This window comes from Pteronotus mesoamericanus, unplaced genomic scaffold (genome assembly GCF_021234165.1).
Source record: "Pteronotus mesoamericanus isolate MK-2021 breed Mesoamerican mustached bat unplaced genomic scaffold, CSHL_Meso_final contig_124, whole genome shotgun sequence".
Taxonomy (NCBI): Eukaryota; Metazoa; Chordata; class Mammalia; order Chiroptera; family Mormoopidae; genus Pteronotus; species Pteronotus mesoamericanus.
Window position 1 is genome coordinate 7,704,937 of NW_026555051.1, and position 11,335 is coordinate 7,716,271.

The 11,335-nt window shown below is 40.0% G+C and overlaps 1 protein-coding gene across 1 annotated transcript; it reads left to right on the forward strand.

The window, feature by feature from the left end:
• The first annotated feature begins 6,868 nt into the window (after positions 1 to 6,868).
• On the forward strand, positions 6,869 to 10,383 carry LOC129082457 (ATP-dependent DNA/RNA helicase DHX36-like). The gene has a single exon (XM_054588156.1). The coding sequence runs from the start codon at positions 6,892 to 6,894 to the stop codon at positions 9,913 to 9,915; it is 3,024 nt and encodes a 1,007-aa protein (XP_054444131.1). The 5' UTR covers positions 6,869 to 6,891; the 3' UTR covers positions 9,916 to 10,383.
• The last annotated feature ends 952 nt before the right edge of the window (positions 10,384 to 11,335 follow it).

Sequence of the window (11,335 nt, forward strand, 5' to 3'; positions counted from 1 at the left end):
TGACCTCTTCACCCATTCCCCTATATAGCTTGCATCTGGCAACCATTAAAACTCTCTCAGTATCCATGACTCTGTCTTCTTGTTTGCTTAGTATGTTTTTTAGATTCAATTGTTGATAGGTATATATTTGTTGCCATTTTATTTTTCATCGTTTTAATATTCTTCTTTTTCTTAAATAAATCCCTTTCACATATCATGTAATAATGGTTTGGTGATGGTGAAATTCCTTTAGTTTTTTCCTTGTCGGGGAAGCTTTGTATCTGCCCTTTGATTCTAAATGATAGCTTTGCTGGGTAGAGGAATCTTGGCTGTAGGTCCCTGCTTTTCATGACTTTGAATATTTGTTGCCATTCCCTTCTAGCCTGCAAAGTTTCTTTTGAGAAATCAGCTGACAGTCTTATGGGAACTCCTTTGTAGGTAACTCTTTGTTTTTTTCTTGCTGTTTTTAAGATTTTCTCTCTATCATTAACTTTTTGCATCTTAATTATGATGTGTCCTGGTGTGGTCCTCTTGGGACTCTCTGTGCTTCTGGGACTTGCATGTCTATTTCCTTCACCAAGCTACGGAAGTTTTCTTTCATTATTTTTTCAAATAGATTTCCAATTTCTTGCTCTTTCTCTTCTCCTTCTGGCACCACTGTGAGGTGAATTTTGGACCTCTTGAAGTTGTTCCAGAGGCTGCTTACACTACCCTAATTTTTTTGTGTGTTATTTTTTATTCTTGTTCTGGTTGGTTGTTTTTTGCTTGCTTATGTTCCAAATCACTGATTTGATTCTTGGCTTCATTCACTATACTGTTGTTTCCCTGTAAATTGTTCTTTATTTCAATTAGTGTATCCTTCATTCATGACTGGATCTTTTTTATGCTGTTGAGGTCCTCAGTAAGTTCCTTGAGCATCCTTATAACTAGAGTTTTGAACTCTGCATCTGATACATTGCTTATCTTCATTTTGTTTAGTTCTTTTTCTGGAGTTTTGATTTGTTCTTTCATTTGGGCCTTATTTTTTTGTCTTCTCACTTTGGCAGCCTCCCTGTGTTTGTTTCTATGTACTAGGTAGAACTGCTATGACTCCTTGTCTTGGTAGCATAGCCTAATGTAGTAGATGTCCTATAGGGTCCAGAGGCACAGCCTCTTATTCAAGTTGGGTACTCGAGGTGTGCCCTTTGTGTGAGCTGAGTACACCATCGTCCTGTAGCTGAGCCTTGATATCTGTTGGCAGGTCAATGGGGGTGGGGGAGATTTACCCAGGCCAGCCAGCTGCAAGGATTGGCTGTGACCACTGACCACCAACCTCTGCCCTCTGTGGAGGATCAGCTGTGCAGGGGCAGAGTGGGGGTGCTCCCACATGGTCTGTAGCTGTCTGCTGGGTGTGCAGGCTCTGAAGTTTCCCAGGTGGTACAGGCAAAGGGAGCCCCCACCTGTGTTCTGCCTAAGGCCACTCTGCGTGAGCTATAAAGCCATCTGAGATGGCTGCTACTTGTGTTGGGCTTGGAGATTCCCAGGCAAAGCCAAGATATGAATCTATGCAGGCTGCTTCTAGTTCTGGGTCTGGGGCTACTTAGCAAGAGATACGGGGCTGGGGGCTCTCTGAGGTCAGCTGTTGCTTATTTGAGAGGATTTAGGAAGTTGTGAAGCATAAGCCAAGACCAGCCACTCATATAGCAAAGTCACATTTTACATCTTGGGTGGGCCTGTAAATTGGGTGGGATGGAGTCAGAGGATCTCCAGGGTGGGGCAAGCAGTGTTAGCCAGGTTGAGGGTATCTGAGATATGGCACCTACCTGCTTGCTGTGTGGCTCTATGGGGGGAGGGTTCAGAAGAGGGATAATGGTCTCTAACTCCCTTTCTGTCTGGGAGAAAGCTGTCCCCCAGCTCCTGCCTTGATACCAGACATTTCAGTTCCTCCCTTTTTGCCACTGGTAACTTTCAAGCTGCTACCCCAGTGCTGGAGCTCAGAGGGAGTGAATCTGAGTAAGTCCATGTATGGGTTCTTTATGGGGAAGTTTCCTCCACCAACTCATTCCCCCTGGTTTTTTGCCACTTGGAGTTATGGGGATTTATCTTCTGGCACTGGAACCCTAGGCTGGGGCACCTGGTACAGGGCTGGGACTCCTCACTCCCGCGATATCCCTCTCAAGTTTTTATCCACCACACATGGATGTGGGATTAGCTCATTCTGCATCTCCACCCCTCCTACCAGTCTGGTAGATGTAGTTTCTTTATTCTGTAGTTGTCAGACTTCCATTCAACTTGATTTCTGATAGTTCCGAGTGATGGCTGTTCTATATTTTAGTTGTAATTTTGATGTGGTTGTGGGAGGGGGTGAGCTGTGTTTACTTGTGTCGCCATCTTGACTGGCAGTCTCAGGAGGCACTGGTTTCATTTTTACCCCTAGAATCAGAGCTCTCTGGGACTTTTAAGATAAAAACAGTGAAAACAAATAGCAGGATCTAATAAAAATTAAATCTTAACTTGCTACATTTTAGCGCCTCTTCAGCCAGGCATGTTTGTTCACACATGGAACTAGGGGTGGAGAGGTGGGTACCAGCCAATGTTTGCTAAGTGATCAGATCATCACCTGAATGAGCTCTTCCACTCTTATACAGTGCCTTCAATGCAACTCAGAGAAACTCATTTCTCACTCAATTCAACTGTCAGCATATTTAGTAATTCAGAATGGAGACAGTTCTAGTGCTAAAAAATAGGATGCTTTAGCTGATGGCAGTATCAATATGTAAAGTAAGAACCTCAAAATCTGTCTGTAAAAGGTAAAATCTGAGTAGCACACTCTGGAACATCTGGCTCTGAGTCAAAGGCAGAACAAACATGATTGTTTCTATTCTTAAACTATCCTGTCAAAACACAAGAACCTAGAAAGCACTTACTCCAATTTCTTCATGATATGTCATTTGAAGTTTACAAACCTTTTTCCCTCACCTTTAAATAGAAATGAAATTCTTATCAATGGATACTATTAAAAGGTTAGATGATTTAATGTATGTTAATATTTAACAAATATGATACTGACCCATGTGAGGTGTACAACAAAGGCTAATATAGCTGATTTCTAAAAACAGGTTGAATTCTATGGGAATCAGGCCAGAAACACTTTTTTCTTTTACCCAGTTCCTTCAAACATGCCCTACTGGATCTCTTTTCTGTTCTAGACAACAACTTGAGTAGTTCCTTCAGCTTTCTGGTCACATTCATTCATTCATGAGAAAAAATAAATCATACTTTAGCAACTGAGAATTCACTTTCAGATACAATATAGCCTTTTCTAGTCTAAACCAGAGCTCAGTTTCAGACCTGGTCCAGTCTATCCTCACATCAATTTCCACATATCCCGGGCTTAGAAACCTCTTTGGGGAAGGTGGGCTTTTACTCTTCCTTGTTCATTCATTTTTTATTCCTTTTTTCCTCTTATTTGTTCCCTCTTTTTCTCTCTGATGGTGCTTGGCCGCCTTGCCCCTCCATTGTTCTGGTACTCAGGAAGCAGCACAGGGTGAAGTGCTGCTCTAACCACTCTTTCCTCAGGGTAGCACCACCAGCGCCGCCAGTTTTCTTGTAGAGCCCATGTGCCACTCTTTCACTGGGCATGCACTGAACTACCTATCGTATGATTTCTTCAAGCAGGCAAAACCATACCCAGCTGACCTCATACAACACCACGCTGCCACCATCTATCTCCTGCTACCAGCAGACGTTCCTGTAGGTTCAGACTTTTAGGGACTCCTTGCCGAGGCAGGCTATCCGCATAGGCACTGTTCTACCAATGTATCTTGAGCCCAGTTACCTTTTGAGGTGCTCAATTAGTCCACAGAAAGCATGTATTCTTGTCATACCAAAGGGTGCAGTTTTTAGCAGCTTCTAACTGCCTTCCTCCCTTGGCCTGCTGTCACAAACTCAATTTCCCATCTTTAGAATTCTTTAGGCAGGAGCCAAAAACCAGTCTCTTTATTCATGTACACTCTGGAACTCAGAATGCATGTCAAGCACTTCCAAGAACATCCCCCCACTGCCCTTCTCCTGCCTTAGAACAAAGGAGTGTTGTAGTCTCCGCAGCTCAGCAGACATCCAGTGAGGGTGTGAGATGCCGTTTTCTCATGTTGTAACAACCTTCGGGTCCCTCAGGGATTCTTTTGGAGACTTCCTAACTTGACTTGACGTTAGAAGACAGAAGAAGAACAAAAATATTTTACCCCTAAACCTATAACGCCTTACTTATACAATTTTTAAAAAAGTTTTCTACCTTCTGACCTCATAGATTGAATAGTGAGTGAAAGAATAAGTCAAAGGACCTTCTTAAATCTTTCTCAAACACAGCATTAGTACTACTACAGCTGAGATCTTTTGTTTGTTTGTTTGAGGAGACAGGACTCTACATTGTAGGATATTTAATACCCCTGCCCTGTACCCACTAGATGCCAGAAGCTTTTCTTCCCCTTGAGGTATGAAAACCAAATGTCTCCACATATTGTCTATGGGCCAGATCACCCCCAGCTGAGAACCACTGCCCTACACTGATGGTAACTAGCTGCAGCTGTGTGTGCTCTCTAGCATGTAAAGGGGTTGTTTGCAGCAGTCCTTAACTTTGAGGTTTTACCAGAAAATTTGAGACAACAGAAGAAATCCATGTAGCTGTTCTAGTTCCCCACCCCTTACCTCCATTGATTTAGTGGGCATTCACTTTTGACAAAATAAACATCTATGTTCTGATCTGTACCAGAGGCTGCCAGAGGTACTGATTAGGACAAGAACCTACCCCCTGGGAGCTACAAGGACAGTGCTACAAGAGGCATCGCAGAGCATTCAGCAGATAGACAAGACGATCAAAGCAGTGACTGAAGATTATTACCTGGGCATCACTGTGTATGTTGAAAACGAAGGAGAGTTTGGAAGCCGGGAAGACCAGTTAGGAGGCAGTTGCTAAAATTAAAATTAAAAAAACTTTTTAATGATCTCACCAAATGAAGAGGAAACAATAAAACTGAGAATGAATTTGAAGGAAATTGGTGGTATTTTGTAAGTGATTGCATAGATGAAATAAGAAAAGAAAGATAAATACCTTTGGTTTCCTTATTAGAAGATTATTCCACTTGTCCTATCACTAGCAGATATGGGATTGTTGAGATTAAGAAAAAAGGAGAAACTGTAGCAAAAGTGACCATAAGTTAGTTTTTTGGATATTTATATGTGGTAAATATTACTTAAGGATGGACTATTCAAGGCTATTCTGAATACAAAAACACAAGCCTAAAGACTTCTCTAAAAAAGATACATGGTCTTCATATATTTCTCTCTGAAATCCTGAAGATATATAGATATACACAAGTGGATTGGTTGATCTCTCACATATGTTTTGAGAAAAATAGCTTATTACCAACTCAGATTCTCAAACTAGCATCCAGACCATCCAACAATAAAACACAAAATCTAAACTTGCTCTGGTGACTTTACCTAAGCAAAATCAGCCTAAAGAAAGAAATTTATTTTATCTTCACAGATAGAAGATACAAATCTTCATAGGCCCTTAAGATGACAGATATTTTAAAAATAAAGCCTAATTAGAAATGTAAGAAGCTCTTCTTTTAAATAACATAGCAATTGGACAGCACTTGTTAAAATAACCTGGTTCCAAAGATAGTGTAAAAATATAACTCAAGTGGTCATGGGATTGCTTAGCTAAAAAGAGAAAACAGTTAATGGGACTAGAATTTGAACTATTTCTTCTTCCTCTCATATCTCCCCTTGTCCAATTGCATTTTCTCAATTTTAGGTTGGAAGGTTAAATTAAGGAAACTTTTGTTCTTTGGAAAGGAACCTATTACTTTTGCCCCTCTACCAACGACTGAGCAGCTCCGACATTGGTTCCTTTATCCTGTTTCTCTCTTGCCTCTGTTGAAATGTGTAAGAACCTTTTTAGATGTCCTATAGTCCCAGGTTCGTATCTCAAGTACACACTTAATATGATTACTCTGTAAAGTCAGGAAGTCCTTCTCTAAGATTTCATTTCTTTAAAGTAAAACATTTTCCTTACGTGGTTTGTTATATTAATTAAATGAACTAATTTAAGAGTCACACAATATAAAAGTACAGAATTCAGTTTAGTTGTTTTTCCTCTTCCTTCTCCTTTTGCCTAATGATTCAGTAATAGGAGATAAGAAAGATGTATATACTTATATAATTATACATGGTGAAACAATTAACAGTAAAAAATACAGAACTATTTGTATACTATAGTCTGAACAATGTCAAACTAATAAAATACATAAATATGAATAGAAAATAAAGGCAAGAATACATGTTATTAACTGATTATTTGGGATGGTAGAAAATGAATATTCTTTTCACTGTTCTGTTTTCCAATCTCTCTATAATTAATATTTAATTTCCTAATGAAAAGCATAAATAAACTTCATGGAAAAAGAAAGGAAACTTTTGCTCTGGCTGGTGTGGCTCAGTGGATTGAGTGTCGGCCTGCGAACCAAAAGAAAGGAAACTTTCTAGAGTAAAAGAAATTCAAATGTTCTCATTAATGAAAGCAACGTTTATGGATTAAGTAGTAACTCAGTGAAATAATCTTTATGCAAAATAAGATAATGTTCTTTAATATTCTTCTATGAACTGTTATCCTACTTACATTATGAGCAGAACAAGCCCTAGTGGGGCCCATGGGATATGCATTCAGATTCTGTCGACAGCTGTGACTTTGGGCTTTTTGACATAAAAAATATGGTATTTTTTCACATGACTCCAGCCAGTTTCATGATGTCAAGTTTTTTTAAAAAAAGTCATTTTTTAAATGGGTCAGTTACCCTTATACAGAGTAATACTAAATAGTATGATAGATCGGGTACAGGTTCTCACGCATTGTAGTCCGGTGGGACAATGAGCTATGACTACCATCAGAGCTGGGGCCGCGATGGTGGGCCCCGCAGCTCCGGTGGGGGCTGTGGAGGAAGTCATGGAGGGGGCCATGGAGGGAACCGAGGCTCCGGAGGCGGTGGCGGAGGAGGAGGCGGTGGTCGAGGAGGCCGGGGCCGACATCCCGGGCACCTGAGAGGCCGCGAAATCGGCTTGTGGTACGCGAAGAAACAGGGGCAGAAGAACAAGGAAGCCGAGAGGCAGGAGAGAGCTGTAGTACACATGGATGAACATCGAGAAGAACAAATTGTGCAGCTCCTACATTCTGTCCAAGCTAAGAATGATAAAGATTCAGAATCACAAATATCCTGGTTTGCTCCGGAAGATCATGGGTATGGTACCGAAGCTCCTGCTGAGAACAAACCAAACTCAGAGAAGAAATTTGAGGACCAGGAAAAAAAATTGATAAATCAAGAAAAAAGGACATTTAGAATCAGGGACAAATATATTGACCGAGATTCTGAGTATCTCTTGCAAGAAAATAAACCAGATGTAACTTTAGACCAACAGTTACTGGAAGATTTGCAAAAGAAAAAAACTGACCCTCGGTATATTGAAATGCAGCATTTCAGGGAAAAGCTGCCTTCATTTGGAATGCAAAAGGAATTGGTAAATATGATCGATAATAATCAGGTGACAGTAATAAGTGGTGAAACTGGTTGTGGAAAAACCACTCAAGTAACTCAGTTCATTTTGGATAATTACATCGAAAGAGGAAAAGGATCTGCGTGCAGGATAGTTTGTACTCAGCCAAGAAGAATTAGTGCCATTTCAGTTGCAGAGAGAGTGGCTGCAGAAAGGGCAGAATCTTGTGGCAATGGTAATAGTACTGGATACCAAATTCGTCTGCAGAGCCGGCTGCCAAGGAAACAGGGTTCTATATTATACTGTACGACAGGAATCATCCTTCAGTGGCTCCAGTCAGACTCGCATTTGTCCAGTGTTAGTCATATTGTGCTTGATGAAATCCATGAGAGAAATCTGCAGTCAGATGTTTTAATGACTGTTGTTAAAGACCTTCTAAGTTATCGGCCTGATCTGAAGGTAATATTGATGAGTGCAACATTGAATGCTGAGAAATTTTCAGAATATTTTGGTAACTGTCCAATGATACATATACCTGGTTTTACTTTTCCGGTTGTGGAGTATCTTTTGGAAGATATAATTGAAAAAATAAGATATGTTCCAGAACAAAAAGAACACAGATCCCAGTTTAAGAGGAGTTTCATGCAAGGGCATGTAAATAGACAAGAAAAAGAAGAAAAAGAAGCAATTTATAAAGAACGCTGGCCAGATTATATAAGGGAGCTGCAGAAGAGGTATTCTGCAAGTACTGTAGATGTTATAAAAATGGTGGATGATGATAAAGTTGATCTGAATTTGATTGCTGCCCTTATTCGATACATTGTTTTGGAAGAAGAGGATGGTGCAATATTGGTCTTCCTTCCAGGCTGGGACAATATCAGCACTTTACATGATCTCTTGATGTCACAAGTGATGTTTAAATCAGACAAGTTTCTTATTATACCTTTACATTCACTGATGCCTACAGTTAACCAGACACAGGTATTTAAAAGAACCCCTCCTGGTGTTCGGAAAATAGTAATTGCTACGAACATTGCAGAGACTAGCATAACCATAGATGATGTAGTTTATGTGATAGATGGAGGAAAAATAAAGGAGACACACTTTGACACCCAGAACAACATCAGCACAATGTCTGCTGAGTGGGTCAGTAAAGCTAATGCCAAACAAAGGAAAGGTCGAGCTGGAAGAGTTCAGCCTGGCCATTGCTATCATCTGTATAATGGTCTTCGAGCAAGCCTTCTAGATGACTATCAACTGCCAGAGATCTTGAGAACTCCTCTGGAAGAACTTTGTTTACAAATAAAGATCTTAAGGCTTGGCGGAATCGCTCATTTTCTGAGTAGGTTAATGGATCCACCATCAAATGAAGCGGTGTCACTCTCCATAAAGCACCTGATGGAACTGAATGCTCTGGATAAACAAGAAGAATTGACACCTCTTGGAGTCCATTTAGCACGATTACCAGTTGAGCCACACATTGGAAAGATGATTCTTTTTGGGGCTCTGTTCTGTTGTTTAGACCCAGTACTTACCATCGCTGCGAGTCTCAGCTTCAAGGATCCCTTTGTGATCCCATTGGGGAAAGAAAAGGTCGCAGATGCAAGAAGAAAGGAATTGGCAAAGGATTCTAAAAGTGACCACCTGACAGTTGTGAATGCATTTGAGGGATGGGAAGAAGCTAGACGACGTGGTTTCAGATATGAAAAAGACTATTGCTGGGAGTATTTTCTGTCTTCAAATACGTTGCAGATGCTGCATAACATGAAAGGGCAGTTTGCTGAGCATCTTCTTGGAGCTGGATTTGTAAGCAGTAGAAATCCCAAAGATCCGAAATCTAATATAAATTCAGATAATGAGAAGATAATTAAAGCTGTCATCTGTGCTGGTTTATATCCCAAAGTTGCTAAAATTCGACTAAATTTGGGTAAAAAAAGAAAAATGTTGAAAGTTTACACAAAAACTGATGGACTGGTTGCTATTCACCCTAAGTCTGTTAATGTGGAGCAAACAGATTTTCACTATAACTGGCTTATCTATCACCTAAAGATGAGAACAAGTAGTATATACTTGTATGACTGCACAGAAGTTTCCCCATACTGTCTCTTGTTCTTTGGAGGCGATATTTCCATCCAGAAGGATAATGATCAGGAAACTATTGCTGTTGATGAGTGGATTGTCTTTCAGTCTCCAGCCAGAATTGCCCATCTTGTTAAGGAATTAAGGAAGGAATTAGATACCCTTCTGCAAGAGAAGATCGAAAGTCCCCATCCTGTTGACTGGAAGGACACGAAATCCAGAGACTGTGCAGTCCTCTCAGCCATCATAGACTTGATCAAAACACAGGAAAAAGCCACTCCCAGGAACTTGCCGCCACGATTCCAGGATGGATATTATAGCTGACAGCTTTTCTGTGGTGGTCTGAAAGCCCGTTTGACAGACATTTTCCAGCATAGCTTAATTTTTAGCTAAATGCCAAACCCTGGGACATGAATAATTTTCGTGTGTAAGGCAGAGACCTTCAGTAGGTAGTAAAGACTTACTGTGCATGAGTTAGCAGTGTTACCTGTAGCTATTACAAATATACCGTGAAAAGCAATGTGTTCTCTGATCATATACTCTGTTGTGGTCCTGTCCACACTTGGGGAGTATTTCTGTTATACGGATTGAGTGTCGTACCACTTGAGAAATTCCTTTGTTTTGTTATAAGAAATTAATTTTTCTGCCCATAATGACTGAGTAAAGAACCAGTAAAAGTAGAATACTTAGGCAAAAAGCAGTGTCAAGTAGGAATTTGAACAGAGCCACATTTTTTAAATGAAACTTCTATCAGAAGTTCATTTGTTCTAGTAAAACCCAGTATTTAATAAAATGTACAGTGTGTAAAACAAAAAAAAATAAAAAATAAAAAAAAATAAAAAAAAAAGAAAAAAAAATAAATAGTATGATAATGTGGCTTAGACATGTCTTTTTCTAGCGAAAGTACAAACTAATATCAATAGTTAAGAATATATATTCACCACTCTCCAGCTCAGTTTCGCCTTTCTTCTGTTGACTTCCTAAGAGTGACTCAAATTGTTTCTTATGTATGGCAGCAGTGGAAGCCTATCCCACATACTATATTGCTATTTTACTTCAGAATCACATAAACCCTACTTAAACTACTGCAGAATTCTCTCCCCTGAAACCACCAGCAGTGACCCTCAAAGAGTAAATGAAGACTTTGATTAGGAACTTTATTATTTTTATTGCAGTTAGTTGTTTACATGTCTATTTCCCTAGAACGATGTGTTGCTCTCCTTTAAGACAGGGGGAGTTTTGATATTTTTGTATTGCTAAGTCATTTGCTGGAACATAAGACATGTTCAATCATAAGTATTTGAATGAGTGAGTGAATGAATGAACGACTGTTTGAAAAGGAAGGAATCTTAAAGATTATACAGCCCTAGTTTCCCCTGACTTTTGGTACATTTTCCATAGCGTGCTCTGTCAGACTTCTTTGGCTCTCATTTTCCTGTGACAGGACACTTAGGACTGTCATCCTCTTCGCCTAATTTCAGAAGCCAGGTCCATCCTAAGCCCACTTTTAATTGAAATGTGTAATTTGTTGATTATTTTTCACTCAGGCCTCTTTTATCAGCCTGCCTTCTGTTTTTCCTAAACTGATCACACCATACTAGTGTAGCTCTCTCTGAAATCTTTTCCAAGTGAAAATTCTAAAGAGCACCACACTGAGCTTAGCTCATCCCCGTCCCCACTGGTTTTGGCTGCATACAGACAATGTCCGAACTACTTGGTCCACAAATCTGGAACCAACTGCCAG